Below are 18943 nucleotides of genomic sequence, written 5' to 3'. Positions count from 1 at the left end.
ATACAGTAAATAAAATCTATTTGTTTCAAAAGTTTGTTAGAAATCTGCAATAATTCTCAAAGACGTTACTTACAAACTATAGTATTTATAGCCAAAGTTTTCCTTTGTTTTAGGCATTGCAAACAAATAATATTTCTAAATGATGTAATTCAGTGAAACATACCTGAATACATGGTCCCTTATAATAATGAACATACTTGGTGTCAAATAAAAGAAAGAGGAATCCCAAACATAGGCAGATTGGTATAAAATGTACTTCACCAGAATTGAATATTTTCTTAAATCAAGGCTAAGCATGCTAAAGTTAAAACTGATTTTCCCGATGAAGGTAAGGTTTCATACTCTGGAGGTTATTCAAATAGTGCAAGCAAATTTTCATACCTCTGAGAGACAGTTTCCTGAAATCAATAAAAACTATGACCCTGAAAACAGCATCTCATGCTGAACAGATGAATACTCAGCACAGGTAGGATCTATGACCATCAGTTCCTACCAACTAAATGAGAATGATTAGTATAATGGGCCTTAAAACACACCTTCAGCTTGTGTTCTTTTCTGTTGATGATGACAGCTGTAATCTGTTGGTCCATGAAAATCAGAATTGTACAAAGCAAAGCTGGGATAATGGCAGCTATAATTGTCCACCATGGGTTTGGACCTAACGGGGTAACAAACCATCCACGGTCGTCTCTTGTAGGCTGAGAAAAAAATTAATCATACATATTAGTACCTAGATTAATAAATACCTAATTGAACTAAGTCATATAGATATAAACAGGGAATTCTTAATTATAAAATGGTTGGCTGAGCATTCAACAATAATGAACTCATGAAGAATTTACATCACTAAGGATACCATTCTAAGTGTGTTATCTTTCAACTCATTTTTTCTACTCAACACTGCAAAGATGAAATTGAGGTATAGAACGCTATAGTAAATTGTCTAAGGTTTCTGGCTAGTAATTAATTGAGGCTGAATTTAAACTCCATCAGGTTAATTAAAAACATATTCACAATCAATATCTGCATTAAGTAAATAACACCAACACTTACCATTTACTGTTGGCAAATTTAAAATTGCATATTGAAGACTATGTTAGAAACAAGATCATAGATAAATAAGATAGAACACTCTTTCAGTTTATAATCACAAGCAGACAAATAAACAGAGTGTTCTGATATAATATAGTAACTTATTTTAGGTATGTACAGAGGCTGCTGTACAAAAATTAAAAACAAAAAAACAGAAACTCAGTCACATCAGAAGTTCAGCAAAAGGTTCAAAACATGGCTAATTCTGGAACTGGATCCCAGAGGAATTCATTATGACAGCAAAAATCCTTTGATTAAGTCCTTAGTTCTGTTTGACAGATGAGAAAACAGGCTGAGACAGTAAGTTCCTGGCTTCAAGGGCATGTCCTGCCTTTATAATATGGCTGGCATTCTCATCCAAAGACTATTTTATCTGGTTTTCAAACCCCATCCACTCTACGGTTTCACCTCACAATAATGTACGTTCCTTAGTTTCAGAATGATTCCTTGGCATTAGGCATGTTGTAATGTATGTATACATTCCAACCATAATAGCCAAGAAGAAAATGTTTAAGCAGCCTTCTGGTTTCATTTCTATAATTCTATTTTAATATTAAATTACAATTTTATTCATACTGTGTATCATTTATTTCTTATTCTATTAATGTATATTGTTCACACTCTCAGGAAAATCTCACGTACTGGGGTCACAGATATCATTTACATAAAGATTTATAGACACAGAGAGATAGAAAAGTAGATAGATGTTAAGTGCTAGTTATGTTCACCTTGAAAACACTTGGTACTTTTAGTTTTGGCGATGGAATCCCAATGGCATAGTCAATTAAAACCATACACAGAATTGTAAGAAAAACTGCAAAATCACTCACTATGGATCGAACCTAGAAATAAAGAGAACGCTGTTACTTGGGAGAGCTATAAACAACAAGGTACTCAGAAACAGTCTCAAATCATACTTTACAAGTGCTGTTACTGCAATGTTACCTTCTATGCACATTATAAAGTATTATTGTTAGCTATTCTAGAATTTGAATACATCTTCATGTTTCTCATACACACTTCTCAGAATAAAGATTTATTGACTAAAATAATGGTGGCCATTTTCCTTTCAATATTTATGTAAAATATTTATTTCTATCCCAGGTATGTGAAAACTTAGAACACAGATTTAGGTCATCTGGCCTGAATCTGATGAATTTTAGGACTCTTGCATACAAGTTACATTTTAATATTATGAATCTAAAGGACCATTAAACAAAATTACCTGCTTTATTTACTTTAATTTTTTAAATTGCTTTACTCAAGGCATGACAATTAGTAACATTCAAAAACAGTGTGGACAAGCTTTTAAAAATTCTTTTATTTAAAGCAAATTCTGTATAAATCGGTTCTTGAGTCATTTCTCGTTGTAGGAAGCCATTGGGAGTGCACAGCACACAGTACACAGGTGTAAGTCAGAAAAGAAGCTCTTAGACACTGGCCTTCACACAGTTTCTCATTGGCATGGAACTTCACCAGGTAGGCCAGGTTCATGGACAGGCACATGCAGGATTCACCTCCTCCCCTCCAATCTCACTGCCTCTGGGATTACAGGTGTATACCAATACACCAGCTTTTTAAAACACGGCTTCTGAGGCTCTGGATTCTCATACTTCCAAGGCAAGCACTGCACTGACGGAACCATCCCTAGGTCCTACAAGACGTGCTTGAGTAATTATCCTTAAGCAGTTATCAGTTATATTGATTTTCTATTAGTATGCTTTTGCAACATGTGCACAAAATACTTAGGATTAAGTTTCCAACATACAGAGAATAATTCAGTATTGATCAGGTTAAGTGGAGGTGGAGGAAATGAATCTGTCATATTAGCAAGGAGTAGGTGACAGAGAAGCGGCTCTCTGTGGAAGGGAAAACTCCACACATTTACCAAAGAGGAAGGCTTTTGAAATGGGTATCTCAACCCCAAAATATTTGTTTCCTCGGTTTTTTTTTCTATCTCACCCACTGTCCCCTTTTGTGGTGGAATCAAACATCAAAAAAGTTACTTTTCAGAGCTAAGTGTTGAACTCAACTGATTCTCTGTTTACTTCCCAAATATGCAGAAACAAGCATGGTGGATTAGGGGAAACGGTTGATGCTTTTAAAACAAGAAGACAGTTGTCTAGAGAGCATTGCAGGTTTTCTCCGTTCAACCTCTTAGTTACAACACCTTTGAGCATCAAATGACCCTTTCTCAGGGGTTGTCTAAGGCCATTGGAAAATACAGAGAGCTATATTATGATTCATAACAGTAGAGTATTGCAGCAATGAAGTAGCAATGAAAACAAACTTATGGTTGGGGTCCCCACAACATGAGGGCTGATATTAAAGGGTCACGACATTAGGAAGGCTGAGAACCAGGGATTAGACAGTGTAATGGCTGCTCCTCTGAGGTACCTGTCAGGCTGGAATAGGTCCCTCTGCCTACTGGGAAAGAACACGATACTCAGTGATATGATGTGTGCTTAGACTTTCCAAAACTGTAAGCGGGAAGGGAAGTGTTGACCCTTTCCGTGAGAGGTAAAACCTGAAGGGCTTGTGCCACCTGAGATACCTGTGTCACCAAAGTGCCTCCTCTCCAGCCCCTTCCCACCGCCTACCACTAACTCGCCAATTCCCTCAGGACTAAAACCTCTCCGTGGTTCCCTTCATTCTGTCTCTAACTCTCCTTTGTTCTTAAGAATGTGGCATCTCACAACTGTCCTTTAGTTTATGTTTGGGTCAGGAATATTAGAGCCCAGGTACCTTGGTTGGGAAATACCGGCTTGTCTTGAACTGCTTCAGGGTGGCTGACATGGTAACTGTGGAGAAGAAGAGGATCACCGACCAAAAGAGAACATCTGGCACATAGGGGTGGCCATGGCCACAGGCTCGCCCAACATACTCCCCGTGCAGTGATCGGCACTCCTGCCCGGGAAGGAAAACAGAGCTGGTAAGGAGTCCAGGGCTTTTTTTTCCCAGAAACTAATACCTGATCAGCTGCAGCTGTCCACCGATGACTCGCACAAGGAATTCTACTTGGATAGGTATTAAACCTAACTATTAAGTTCAAGATAACAGATGTACTTCAAGTGTGGCAAGTTTGATAATGCATAGTTTGTACTAACATCAGAAGCATGACAAAGCATTAAAATGTATCATTTTCACCATTTTCGACACCAACAACAGAGACAGATGTTTTCATTTATATTTGATATCTGAGAAAGTCAGGGCCTGGAGAGATTGAACAGTGTACTTCAGCCTCATCATGAGTGGTGGAGCTGACCACATGCACCACTCCTGCAGGGGGTTATAGCATATTACAACAATATGATTTAGAGAAAGTTGTTTAAAACTACCAAGAAAGAAAAGAAAGGCAACAAGAAGATGGTGATATACAATTAATGAAATGGACTTTCAGTCAGATATGGTAACTATAGAATTCAAAGAAAAAATGAAGGAAACATTACTACATGAGCAAGGGAAAAATCATGTCTATTAATCTGATATATATATATATACATATATATATATATATTTCTCCTTCTAAAAAAAGAGAAAGAAAAAAATTAATTACTGCCTTAACCATTAGGTGGCAGCAAAGTCAAAAAGAACTTCAAGACAAAATAATATTTTATATAAGCATTAAATATTATGAAAGGAAAAAATATTCTGTCATCTTGGAGAACTTTTGTATTCTAAAAATTATATTACTCTGCTCCAAAATAAATAACAGCTTAGAAATCCAGTGACTTCTTTAGTCATCTAGGCATTCTGAACAAAGTTTGAACTGTGCAATAGTAGGAAGAGAATTTAAGGGACACAGTGTTTTCACTGAATCAAACTTCAAATCCTCACGTCTTCTACAGCATAGGATTAACTCCTCTGAAAGATTTTAACATAAGTAAGTAGCTACAATGTCATCTGAAACAAGTAACCAACCAGTAAACTCCACTTGACATAGGTGCCCTACCCAAAGACTCTGGAGAAATATATCAGTATAATTTATAACCACCTAAGGGGTCTGCCAGGACCTTTCTTGCTAGCTCAATTTCAATTATTCATGTTAAGCTGACCTAAGGCACAGAAAAACGGCTATTGAAAAACTACAGAATAATCCTCTAGATAGCATTTATAGCTTTAGTTTTCTTTTCTAAATCAGAATTAATAAAAAACAATAACTAAATCTTGAAGTTTTCATTTTTCTTTTCTTTGTGTGTGTCCCTGTTCAGAAATGCTTGGAAATTGCTAAGCAGTCCAACGTGTACTGGGATGCCTAAGCAGAGGAGGCGAGAGTCCCACACAAGGCACACTGATTTGTGAGCACCTGTAATGCAGGTGTGAAAGGCTTCTAAACATTCCCTGGATGCACCTGGGTCTTATCCTCTACTTCTAAGGTGTCAGACGCCAGTGAAAGATCCTTCAAAGGCCTTATCTATAACAGACCACCAATACTGAGCCTAGTTATTCTAACTCAAGCAGATTGGACAATATTAGTTTCTCTTGTTTTTCAGGAGTCAGGGTCTATAAATTTAAAAGGTAAATCTTGTGACCTACGAAATTCAACATTTATTTTCAGTTTCTGCTATCTGTGTGTGACACACACACAAGGAGAGAGATGGGGGAAGGATAGAAACGAGAGAGAGAGAGAGAGAGAGAGAGAGAGAGAGAGAGAGAAATGAATCTTGAAATTCAGAAATGCAAACAAAATCCAAAACCTTTCACTTTAGTCTAACATGGTGTAACGTACAATGGGTACTCAAAAGATACTTGGTAACAAACAGATTTCTACTAATTACTCTATGAACACATTCTATTTCAACAATTCTGCGAGTTGACAAAAATAGGTTTTATTAAATAAGAATTAGAAACCATGAGCTAAAATGCATTACACAGATCTAAGTCTACTAGCTGGCCGTGAATTTGAACTAAATAGTAAACAGATGAGATGGCTTGCTTTTGAACCACCACCCAGCTCCGAAATCACGACACAGAGACTCAGTAGTAGTTATGAATGCTTGGCCTTATCTTATGCTTGTCCCATTAGCTTTGATAGCTTAAATTAACCTGTTTCCCTTTTAAAAGAATCTATGTTTTGTCTTGAGGTTTTTAACCTTTTTTTCATTATATATATCCTACTGTATATATGTCTGTCTGTCTCGCTCTGGGTATCTCCTGTCTTTCTCCCTAGTTCTCTTCTCTTTCCAGTTATCTTCTCTGGAGTCTAGATTCCTCCTCCTACTTATTCTCTCTACATGACAGCACTGCCTATCCCTCTATTGCCTAACTATTCGTGGTTCAGCTTTTTATAAGATCAGTTAGGTTACTTAGGCAGCAACGTAAAACAGCAGCATATCTTTACATAATTAAACAAATGCGGCATAAACAAAAGTAACACATTTTTACATAGTTAAAGTAATATCCCACAGTAATATTCAACATAATCATTCAGTATTTATCAAATAATTAACCCTTCGATTCTGATTCTTTGCTCTTTATGAGTTAGCAAGGTATAAATTAGCAATCATGAGACATATTGTGATAAAATAAAATAATATATGATATGCTAAATATATATGTAAATTAAATGTTGCATCACTATTTTTACTAATATTGTTATAATAGTTATCAATATAGTGTTTCATTAATATTTGTATTAGATAATAATTATGGTTATCCTGAGAAAAACAGCATAAGATAAGTTAACTAATCTTGTTGACTTAAGAATCATAGGGCTTTTCCTTTGTGTAACATTCATTCATGTGATTCAGAATGTTTCTGGTCAAGAATAGAAATTATCTATTGAAAACCCTGCTACATAAAAAATAATGTGAAATTTCTTTCAGAACAGTGGCCTGTAGTAGAGAATGTTACAATAAGTCAAAAATATTAGATTTTCTTTGTCTCTAAAGTATTTTTTACAAACCTCTACTTGAGCTCAAAACTTTTACTTTCAAAAGTTGGGTGGGTAGAGAGGTGGAAGAATTTGGGAGGAAGTGGGAAAAGGAAAACACTATCAAAATTTATTGATTAAAAAATCTTAAGTAAACAATTTGAAAATAATTCACTTATGACTAACTCCATCGATTATGTAATAAATCTGTCTTTTAGAAGGCTATTCAGGATTGGCTAATATATAGAATAAATTTTACAATTTAGCATTAAGTGACTCAGAAAGTATACAAAACGTGAATTATTTTTTGAATAATTCAGACTGAATTATTTTCAACTTGTGCTGAAAAGAAAATAAGAGAAAAGGGAGCAAACAGAGGCTCTTTGGATAAAATAATACAGTTTCTAAACAGGTTCTCTACAAAGACACTCACACCAAAACATGTTCACCATGACTCCAGAACTAAGCTTTCGATAAACTGGACTGTTCTTTCTTACTCACATCATCATTTCCTTTACTGATCAATTTAAAAGGTCTCTGGGTACCAGAAACCTGGCTGCATTTTAGGGAAATGCAAGTGGAAAGGAATACATGTTAACCACAAAAGGAGGTAAGAGTAAATGAAGACTTGTTCTGGAGAAAATGACAAGGGACCACTCTTCAAGATGCCTTGATTTGAAAAAGTAAAATCTGTAACCAACAAAATTCAACATTTAAATTTCTGTTTTAAGCCAAGGGGATGTCTCACACATGGGGGGTAAAGAAGGAGGGGGAGAGGGAGAGATAAGAGGAGATAAAAGAGGTCATAAAATATATACCAGCATTGAATTGTAAACCAAGGGTAAGTCCTCTGATTTATAATTCTGAAAGAACATATATAATGAAAACAGACATAAGGTCATATTTTTCTTAAACAAAAATATTTTGAGGCTTATAATATTTATAAAACAAAAATATTTCTATGTTCTGTTAACTGACTCACTTACTAAAATAATATGTGTTTGATCAAATGAAGTATTACTTGTTTGGTTTTGGGCTGATGACTATAAAGATATTTGTGGCAAAACCTTTGGATAGTAATGCACATGACTGGAAGGAATAAAAGAGAAAGTGGGGCTGCCCAGGGAATTTTATATTTGTTATAAAGCAGAACACTTGTTTTTTAAATACAAATTTCATGCTTTCACTGAATAGAAATAACTGAAACTTATGAATGCAGATTATGACACACACACACATACATGGAGTACAAAGTAAAAGCAGAGGAATGTTCCTGTGAGAAAAAAATTACAGAGAAGAAAATGAAGCAAAGGTACAGGATTTAAGCATTATAGGCAAAAATGTGTGTGTAGCCCCCTCCCTTTTCTTCTGAGTAGACTAAAGAATAAAAATGGAAGTTGGAAATCTGTTGAGAAACATATGAGAGTTTTTTTTAACTGTCACATTCATCAAAGACTAGTATTTACAGTAAAATATCAGCCCATCCGCTCCCCTCATCCTGTTCTGAACAGTGGGAGAAGCACACACAGTAAGTGGAAATATCCTCGGTCCTTCGTGGGCAAAGCAGAACGGGCCCCGCCGTGATGATCACCAGGACTCATATTTAATGGTCTTCAGTTGACTTTAGTTCTGTTCTTCTGTTTGTGTAACAGAAGGGCAACTTAGGTCTATGAGAAGTTTTTTTGTAAGGAGTGAAAACCCTACTGTGGTTGGATATCTGAAATGGAGGGACTTTAAAACCAAGCTGTCACTTGTGTAAGTTTGTATTTTCAAAATTCTTACCTTAGTTGCAATAAGTGATTAAAAATGTCAATAAAGGTCTTTACAGTAAGTGATTCAAGATGTGACTTCTTGTGCCATGTTTTACTTACGGACACGCTGAGGTTCCCCCAAATTATGTCAGAGGCAGAAATATTGGAATCCCTCCATTCCTTCAGTGTAGCGTTGCTGGGACTATGTGGCTCCATACAGTTACATCTGAAAGAGCAAAACAATTGCTTTTCTGAAATAAGAAGATTTTTTTTTACTGTATCCAAAGAATATACCTGAGAAATCATTTTCCCTAGATGAAGCATTCATCCGTCTGACAGGCAAGTAGCTAGGTCACCTAAAACACTCTTGGAAAGACTATACCAACAATTAAGACTAGAATGCTGGGATACTGGACCACTTAGCACTATTTCCTAGAAGGGATCATCCCAGCATCTATATGCCTGTGAGTTATAAGCTACCTGGAAAAATTACAAACATTCTACGTTAGCTATTTGTACAATCATATTAACTAAAAACAGAATGACATTTAATTCACGCTCTGAAGGTCACATTTAACTTTGTCATACAATTCTAAGTTAAAGACTGTAGAAAGCTCAGTGCTATTCTGGCTTTTGTGATGAGGCACAATTCTACTAAAGATCAAACAATCAATACAGATCTTTAGTGCACATTGTGTATGAGGTTTTATGATGGTTATTGGAATCATTCATGATCCTTTTACCTTGTCTGTTGGGAAGCATTTTCCTATAGACAAAGACTTCAGATGGTGCTTGGGGTCCACCACAACCCACACAGGCCACACAGCTGGAACATGCGTTAGCCTGCTGCTCTAGTCATATTACTAGAACTGACTTCCACTGCTAAGATTATTTTTTTCTTTTGTTTATTTTAGAGACAGGGTTTCTCTGTTGCTTTGGAGCCTGTCCTGGAACTCGCTCTACAGGCCAGGCTGGCCTCGAACTCACAAAGATCCACCTGCCTCTGCCTCCCCAGTGTTAGAATTAAAGCTATGTGCAACCACTGCCTGGCGCTAAGATTATTTCTATTGGAAAGTATCTGTCTGTTTAGGAAACACTCTGCTGTTTCTACTACAGGAACTTTTTTTGCTCATTACCACAAATCTTCCATGTTTCAAGTGGTTATCTAGTCTGTCACTACAAGAAATCCTACTTGAGAAGGCCTGTTGAGACAGACAGGCACGGTTGGCTCTCACTAGAGGAAGACAGAGTTCCTCTAGTGGAGCTCACTTGGAGAGGGCTCCGGGGGAAAGTTAGTGAAAAGGGTTTTAAGAGAACAGGGTAAAAAAAAAAAAACATCAGATTTTCAGCAATAGATAGTGCTTAATTATGGCTGTTCCCAAGTTCTAGACATTATGATAGAATACAGGTTTTTGTGTCAGGGAGCTCAATCATCTATGTAACCACGGGCAAATATGACTCAACCATTCTATATTTCTTTCGTTTTATGGGAAATAGAGTTGAAAACACTCACGTATTAGGGGTAATATGAGGAATAAGTTAAGATTACACACAGAGTTGTGTGTGTGTATATGTGTATTTGTCTCTGTCTCTCACTGTCTCTCATCTATCACTCTGTCTCTCTGTCTGGGTCTCTGTCTCTGCCTTCCTTCCACCCCCGTGTGTGTGTGTGTGTGTGTGTGTGTGTGTGTGTGTGTGTGGTGTTTAGTGCACATTGGCGCTCTCTGGAATTGTGGCTGCTCTCCTCATGATCATTATCATTATTGTTTTCTAGTTCCTTCCTCAGCCGTTGATGATGTATCACAAATGTTACATTTTCACTCGAACATAACATGAAAGAAACATCAATGCATTCCTACCATGCTAAAGTTCTCTTCATTTTCTTTCAAAGTAAATTCTACTTATCCAGATTCTGCCTTCACAGTCTTATTCAATGTGATTTAAAAATATCTAGAGAAAAGCTGTTTCTTTACCAAACCCATGTGGATTTATTCCTTATCATCATCTCCTAAAGAACTCAGGGTGATAACTATTTATCTTGCACACATGACAAAGATATGACACCTTAGGGTGTGTGAAGGCTATATGAACATACTACACAACTGTATAGGAGGGATAACTTAGTCAAGTCCATACTAACAGAATTAGATGGAAATCCTTGTTTGTTTGACCCTGTAAGTCCTGCTCTTTCAGCTGTGATACACTGTTTCTAGATAGAAGTTGGTGCCATTTCTATCAGGATAGCTAGAAAGGTGAGACTGTCCCAGATCAAACGAAGTGATCTACATTTCTCCTCTATTCTATGCTTCCCCTATTCTCTTTTTTGGGACCTATCTCCTTTACGAGATCCCTCTAAATGTGTTGCATTCTTGCCCTTTATTATGGCAACTCCATTGCATCTACCACTCTCATTCCTGCTGTTCAGTGCCCTGTTTCTCACAGCCCTGCATATGGTGATGTGGCTTTTCACTTCGCTTGCCTTGTATGGACTTCCTTGGGGTTGCGACCTCTGTTGTTTAGAGTGACTGAATTGGGTTAGTGAGAACAAGGGCATAAGGGTGCCACTGCATTCTTGGTATTCTATTTCCATTTACATGCTATCAATGGTTTCCTGAAAGTGCTAAGCTAGAAATCTAATATAATAGTGGCAAACTCAAAGGAAAGATGTATTTTAGAATGAATATTAGTTACGTTTGCCTCAATGACAGGGTGCTGTGGCTACTCACTTTTCTCAAATCAGTTCCAACTTGGAAAAATATTTTAGCCTAAAATATTTATTTATACATAAAGACACCATGAACAGCCAAGAAAATCACTGTAGAGTTCACACACTAGATATGAGAACAATCAGCAGGCAGGTTTCACAGTGTACATGCTTACATAGAAAGTTTCAGTTATCTTTGGGACTCTGCCTGCAACTCTCAGTAACATGTCTCTCTAGCTATGTGAGGCCTAGGGTCAATCAATCCCTAGTACAGAACCAGGAAAAAAGTAAATGATCTGTGTACAACACTTGGAGGCTCAAAAGGGACCTCTGAATACTGGACATACATGTTCTTAAATATGAATCAAGGATAAAATAAGGAAATTTTCATATCTTCCCTTGATATGAACACAATCCAAATATGGAAACAACCTAAAATCTAAAGCAAAGAAATGAAACAAAAAAACAGAAGTAGCATTGTAAGGGGATAAAACCTGAGTGAAGAGCAAATTCTCTGGCTAATTTCACTCAAACCAACTTCTGAAGACTCTAACAGTAATGTGGAAGTATAAATGCAAGACTACTCTTTAGGTATTTTCTCACAATAATGGATGTTCTAGCCAAATTTATTTATTCAAATCAATCATTTAGCTGAGTGATCTTGAACATGATACGTAAGCAATCAAACTATCGTTTCTTCATGTATAAAGTGGCAGTGACAGTCTCCAAGTTCACAGGTTATGGTGAGAGCAAACAAATTAATATTGGCAAAATCCCCAAGATAAGATCTATCATAAGTAAATACTAATAGGGTGTTCTGTGCCATCGCTGTGGTTATTACTACTGTTGTGAGTATGACAAACCCCTGGAGAAGAAAGTAGAAAATAGAGAGTCAGCCCAACTTCTCTGATACATTACTGCTTTTCTATATTGCTACTACAGCTCACTAGCTATAAACTTCAAACCGGGGATAGTGATGCCTCTACTAGTTCTGTCATCACTCAGGATGCTTTCTCTCTCTCTCTCTCTCTCTCTCTCTCTCTCTCTCTCTCTTTCTCTCTGTTTTTGGGTGTGCTTCCAAACAAAATTCAAGATTAGTTTTTTCATTTCTGTGTCAATTGAGTTGGAATTTTGATGGAGATTTCTGTGAGTCTACAACTTGCTTTTGGTAGTAAGGCCATTTCCACAATATTATTCCATCGACACAGGAGCATGGGAGGCCTTTGCATCTCCCTGTATCTTCTTCCATTACTTTCTTTGCTATCTTAACATTTTTTATTTTAAAAATTCATCTTTCGCTTCCTTAGTTAGATTTATTTCAGAATATTTTTGAGGCGACTGTGAATGGGATTGTTTCCCTTAGTAATTTCTTTCTCAGTATGTTTTCACCTGTATATAGAAAACTACTGATTTTTATGTGTTAACTGTGTATGCTGCTACTTCACTGAATAATTTATCAACTGTAGAAGTTTCCTGGTGGAGTATGTAGGTGCGTTTATACAGAACATTATATCATCTGAACATAGGGGTAATTTGACTTCCTTCTCTATTTGTACCCCTTTATCTCTTTCACTTATTTTATTGCACTAGCTAACTCTTCAAGCAAGCTACTGAACAAGAATAAAGAGGGTGAATATCCTTGTCCTGTTCCTTATTTTAGTTGAAATTCTTTTTTAAAAATTTATTTTATTTTTTTAAAAGAAAACTATCTTTTTTCATTTTACATGCCAATCCCAGTTCCTACTCCCTCCCCTCCTCCCATTACCTCCACATATTCCTTCCCCCCACCCCCCATCTACTCCTCAGAGAGGGTAAGGAACATTGCTTTGGGGAAGGCCCAAGGCCCTCTCTACTAATATCTAAGCTGAGCAAGGTATCCATCCAAAGAGAATAGGTTCCCAAAAAGCAGTAGAGATAAATCCTGGTGCCACTGCCAGTGGCCCCACAGTCTGCCCCAGCCATACAACTATCATCCACATTCAGAGGGTCTAATTTGGACCTATGCTGGTTCCTTACCTGTCCAGCTGGAGTTGGTGAGCTTCCATTAGCTTAGGTAAACTGTTCTAGTGGTTGTACCTATCATGGATTTGACCTCTTTGCTCATATTCTCACTCCTCCCACTCTTACACTGGACTTTGGGAGCTTAGCCCAGTGCTCCACTGAGGGTCTCTGCCTCTGTTTCCATCAGTTGCTGGATGAAGGTTCTATGGTGATATTTAAGATATTCATCAGTCTGACTACAGGGCAGGGCCAGTTCGAGAACCCTCTTCTCTATTGCTTAGGGTCTTAGCTGGGGTCATCCTTGTGGATTCCTGGGAATTTCTGTAGTCAACCTACCTCAGGACTAAGCAATACCACCACTCTTGGGCATAAACCCAAAAAATGCTCAATCAAGCTAACGGGTCATTTGTTCAACTATGTTCATAGTAGCATTATTTGTAAAAGCCAGAACCTGGAAACAACCTAGATGCCCCTCAACTGAAGAATGGATAAAGGAAATGTAGCACATTTACACAACAGAGTACTTCTCGTTAGAAAAAACAAACAAACAATGACATCTTGAAATTTGCTTGCAAATGGATGGAACTAGAAAAATAAAAACCCTGAGTGAGGTAACCCAGACCCAGAAAGATGAACATGGTATGTACTCACTCATAAATGGATACTAGCTGTAAAGCAAAGGCTATTGAGCCTATAGTTACATTCTAGAAAAGGTAAGTAACAAGGTGAGCCCTAAGAAAAACATACGTGGACTCTCCTGAAAGGGAAATAGACAAGATTGCAAGACAAAATTGGGAGCATAGGGGTGGGCGGAGAAGGGAGAGTGGAAGGGAAGATGAGGGAAGAAGGGGAGAGGGAGGAGAACGAGGGAATGGGATAGTCTAGATGGAGGAAGGACAGAGATGAGAGCAAGGAAAGAGATATTTTGAGGGAGCCATTATGGGGGCTACTTAGTAGAAATTCTTTTGAGTTTCTTTCATTTAACATATTTTTGGTAGTGGGATTCCTGTATACTGCCATTATGATAATGAATATGTCCTCGTGTACTTAGATTTTCTAGGACTTTTACCATAAGAGAATTTTGGATTTTGTCACAAAGCCTTTTCTGCATCTTGTGAGACGACTGTGTGGCTTCTGAAAAACAGTAAAAAATGCCTTGTAGTAATGGATCAATTGGCTTAAAATGCACTTTTTATAAAACATGCCCTCTGCTATCCTTTGCTTCCCAAAGAAAAACAAGTTCTCCCAACAATCCTGTTTATATAAATGGCCACACAGTGATTAGATAAACCGTGTAATTAAATGCCCACATGCGGAAGTCTTCGCTTTCTTTCTCAAGACTAATGGAGGCGATCTGTCTTCCCTACACAAGTGCCTATGGCTGTCTTCTGGAAAGTGTAATTTGGTAGAACTCCCTTCAGCGATGTCACAAATTTTAGTTCCTAGGCTACAGATGCTGTCCTTTGCCTTGGTAGTCATTAATAGCCCCCCCCTCCTTTGTGCACTAAACTGGAAGGGCTTTGTGTCTTTTCAAGCAATTTATAGACTAAATTAACCCCCAAGAGTGCCATATAGCACATTATATATTAACGCACAAGAAAAAAATTATAGAATCATATGTTTATCTTATGTTTATAGAAGCTAAACATATTTATGTTTTTATTTCAATAGTATTCTGAGTTATAAAATAATAAAGCCATACCACACAATATTGATTTGATAAAAAATAAAACCTCTCTCTTTCACACACACATACGAACATACTTTCCATTTGAATTTTTTCTGTATGCCAACTAATAAATGCAAAATGTGTACGTGGAACTCCTTTTATTACCAAGAAAGGCATTTGTAAATAGAGAAATATTCTGAACTAACTGAATATGGCTAGTTAATAAATATCTTACAAGAGCAATTAGAATGTTAATTTTTATAGTTAAAGGGAACTTCCTTCCACTAATACAAATTATTATAAAAGCTTCTAACAATGACAGAAGTAGCTCTGACACTGAAAACATCGAGCAAAGCTGTGATGAACGAAGAAACCAACAGTACATGGAACGTTATAGGAACCACAATAATTTGATCAAAAATTTACAACAAGGGGTGTAGAAACTTTGAGTAAATATATAAATCATATACAAACCATCAATACACGTATGACATTACTTTTATATGGAACACAAGGCAATGTGTCCAACAGGAAATATAAAGCTGTATGGTACAGAGAGAATTCACCACCTAATTAGCAAAAGCATGGCATTAAAAAATCTGTCTACTCCACTCTGTCTTATTTGATTATCGATAAGTCATACACCTGTAACTTGTTTTTTAAAGCAAATATATTCTGTTTTACAAAACGTGTGCAAACATAAAATTACAGGGAAACAGAATTTCAGAGGAACTTTACAAAATTTGCAGAGGCTCATTCTAGAGTATAGCTTCTCTGATTTAATATTAGCTGGATTCTAGGTCAGAACATCATTTTCTTGAGGCAGGAAAATGAAATTATCTCAATATCGATGCTGGGATTTTTTAATGTAAATTGAAACATCATTAAATTTCACTTTAAACACTTCAGAATACATCCTTAAATTTAGGTCAGCTCAGAAGCAAAGAGAAATTGGGTCAGCACTTCATAGACTGTGAACTCTCTAAGAATAGTCTTTCTATCTCACCAAAATCTGGTGTATAACATGTGGCTATTTGGTTCATTTTTAAGGAAAGAGTCCTCTTTTAAATATTGAATAAATGATGTAATCTTCTGCCTTCTAATTGTCCTTGACAAGGAAGTATGGAAGATTAGTCTATTTAGGACCTATAAATCAAACTATAGTAATAGAGAAGTAAAATAACCAACAGTGGACATGAAGAATGAATTGTTGACAGACACTGTCAACAAAGGTGCAGGGAGCATCTATACAGTTCTCAGGGTCTTGGGAGGTGGAAAGATGAAGACACACCAGCTCTGTTCCTGAACATTTCACAGCTTATTAGAGGGACAATGAAAATGAAACAGATCAATAGTGAACTCATGTTTTTTTTTTTTTTGTTTTTTGTTAATTAGCCTTTTTATTGGTTTTTTGTTTTTTGTTTTTAAATTGAAGGTCCCTTACTGGTCCTGCTTTCATGAGTGGCTGAGAACAAGGGGAAGGGGAGGGCAACCAGCTGGCAAGGGAGGGTCATTTCCACATTTCATTTACACACAGAACTAAACAGACAAGCACAGAGTCACTATTGTGGTTAGAAGTTGGCAGCATGGGATGGGGGGATAAGGAGTAGGGTGTCGTTAAAAAAATAGGTCAGGCTCCCCCCAAACTGGGTGCCTGGGAAGGGACTTTTGGTCTGCTTCAATCCAAGAGGAATCAGAAGATCAAAAGCAGTTTGGGAAGGCCAGAACCGTTAGGGTGGAGGGAGAAGGACGGTCCAGGGGGTGGGGGGGGACATTTGGCAACTGGGGTGAAGGGATTACCCTCCCCCTGCTGGGATCCCCCCAGCCCCCCAGGTCTGGCAGGAAAGGGGCAGCCTGCAACACCCATGAGCAGGTCTGGGGCTGCTAGATGCTCCAGGCAGGGGGCTGGAGGCGGCTCACAAAGGCTTGCTCTCCAGGGAGATGACGGCACTGCCACCTAGTTTCTCAGCCAGGGTGCAGCGGTCCTTGACCTCCTCCTCGTAGCAGTTTGCTTGCAATTCATGCTTGATTCCTGTCAGCTTCTTCTTGATGGCATCCTTGGAGCTGGCGTAGATCATTTTGCTCTTAAGGGGTGCACTCTCAGGGGCCCAGAAGATGAATATCAGGTCCTCCTTCTTGCTCTCCTTAGTCTCCTAGGTGGCATCGTAGAGAGCAGAGCAGCAGTCCTTGTCTGGCAGCATCTTGACAAAGGTGGTGTAGGGATCGTCCACAGTCTGCCGCACATCTCCTACCAGGATCTCCTTGCCCTCCTCCAGGATGATGTTCTTCTTGTCCTCACTCAGTCAGAAAAGCACCGCCTTCTTGCGTTTCTTCACTTCTTCTGGCGTTGAAGACTTGCGCACTTTCATGTCATTGAACACCTTGATGACACCATCAGAGACAGCCACACCAGAGGCCATGTTTCCGGAAGCGAAAGGGAGAAGGGGAGAGCTACAGAAGAACTAAGCCAACGCAGCTGCTACCGGGATCTGACTGAACCTGAACTCATGTTTTTATTGCTCCTGGAAACAGCTTTATCCTTTGAATAATTTAAGTCAATATACGAATGAAACTAAACCATAGTGTACTTTATGGTTTCACCATAGTCAAAAGACAGAACAAAACATATTAAAGACTGAAGTATTAGGAAACCTAAAACTATGAAACTTTTATTAGAAAACAGAGAAATGCTTCAAGATATTGGAATGAGCAAGGAGTTTGGAAGTGTGGCTCTAAAGTATAGGAAACAAAAGCAAAATGAAGACACTACAAAGTTTCTGCAGAGAGAAGAAACAACTAGGTTCCCGACAAGATAATAATAATAGCCCAAGTACCCAAACAATTCAATTAATGAGCAAATGTAACCATAAAATAATCATAATCCAATTTAGATTTAGACAACAGACCTAAGCTGGTGTTTTTCCAAGGAAGACAAACAAACATCTCCCAACCAGTGTGTGAACAAACACTCCACAGGAGCTCTCGGCCATGACAGCCCACTTCACAGCTGATAGGACAATACTATCAAGACAAAAGTGCTGGGAATGTAAGTTAGTAAAATCATTGCAGATAACCATGTGGATTTTCTCAAGGAATTAAAAACAGAACTACCATATGATTTATTAGTACCACTAATTGGCATATATATCTGAAGAAAATGAAATCACTTTGTCAAAGACATATCTGCATGATCATATTTATTGTATAAAATAGCCACAAGAGGCACAAAAAAGAACCAATTTAAGTGCAAATCAACTGATGAATAAAGAAAATTTTATATATTTATATAAATGAATATATATAAATACATATGTATATTGTGTGATACTATTTCTCTAAAACTGGCATATAATTTATCATCCGTATGAAAATGTATGGTCGGTCATTCTGTTAAGTGAAATAAGCCAGGAACAAAAAATAAACCACCACATGATTGCAGTCATATGGAATTAAAAGTGTGAATCTCACAGAGGCTGAAAGCAGAATGCTGGCTACCAGAGTCTGGGGGAACATTAGAGCAGGGGTTATGGAAAAACATCATGAACAGTAACAAGCTATTTTTATATAGGAGCAAGAAGTCATGCTGTCCTGCTGTACAGTAGAGTGACTGTAGATAATGATAACACATTGTTCTTTATCAAAAAACTAGAAAAAAATTTGTTTAAATGTTTCTACTCTAAAGAAACAATAATGTTGAATAAATAATTTTAAACACATTTGAATTAGTACACAATGTACATATGTTTTCAAACAATATATGACAAAATATGTATGTGTCAGTTTAAAAAAACAATTGAGATCAAAATCAAGAGAGGAAAAAAAGACAAGTGCTTAATAAAACTCGAGAAATAGTT

General features: G+C 37.4%; 1 protein-coding gene and 1 pseudogene across 6 annotated transcripts in view; both read right to left on the bottom strand.

Moving 5' to 3' along the window:
* Positions 1–18943, bottom strand: part of Slc4a10 (solute carrier family 4 member 10) — a 228877-nt gene that overhangs the window by 35324 nt on the left and 174610 nt on the right. For all 6 annotated transcript variants that reach the window (XM_041631596.1, XM_041631597.1, XM_041631599.1 and 3 more), the window contains 4 exons: positions 8836–8941; positions 3838–3999; positions 1821–1934; positions 537–698 (listed from right to left, as the gene is read on the bottom strand). In XM_041631596.1, the coding sequence (XP_041487530.1) occupies positions 537–698; positions 1821–1934; positions 3838–3999; positions 8836–8941 (544 nt within the window). The remainder of the gene's footprint in view (positions 1–536; positions 699–1820; positions 1935–3837; positions 4000–8835; positions 8942–18943) is intronic.
* LOC121433241 lies at positions 16829–17509 on the bottom strand (annotated as a pseudogene).

Source organism: Microtus oregoni, unplaced genomic scaffold (assembly GCF_018167655.1).
Source record: "Microtus oregoni isolate MIOR12 unplaced genomic scaffold, Mior012 000037F_ref0000500, whole genome shotgun sequence".
Taxonomy (NCBI): domain Eukaryota; kingdom Metazoa; phylum Chordata; class Mammalia; order Rodentia; family Cricetidae; genus Microtus; species Microtus oregoni.
Note: the sequence above shows the minus strand (reverse complement) of the source record. Positions and strands in the feature narration are given on the sequence as shown.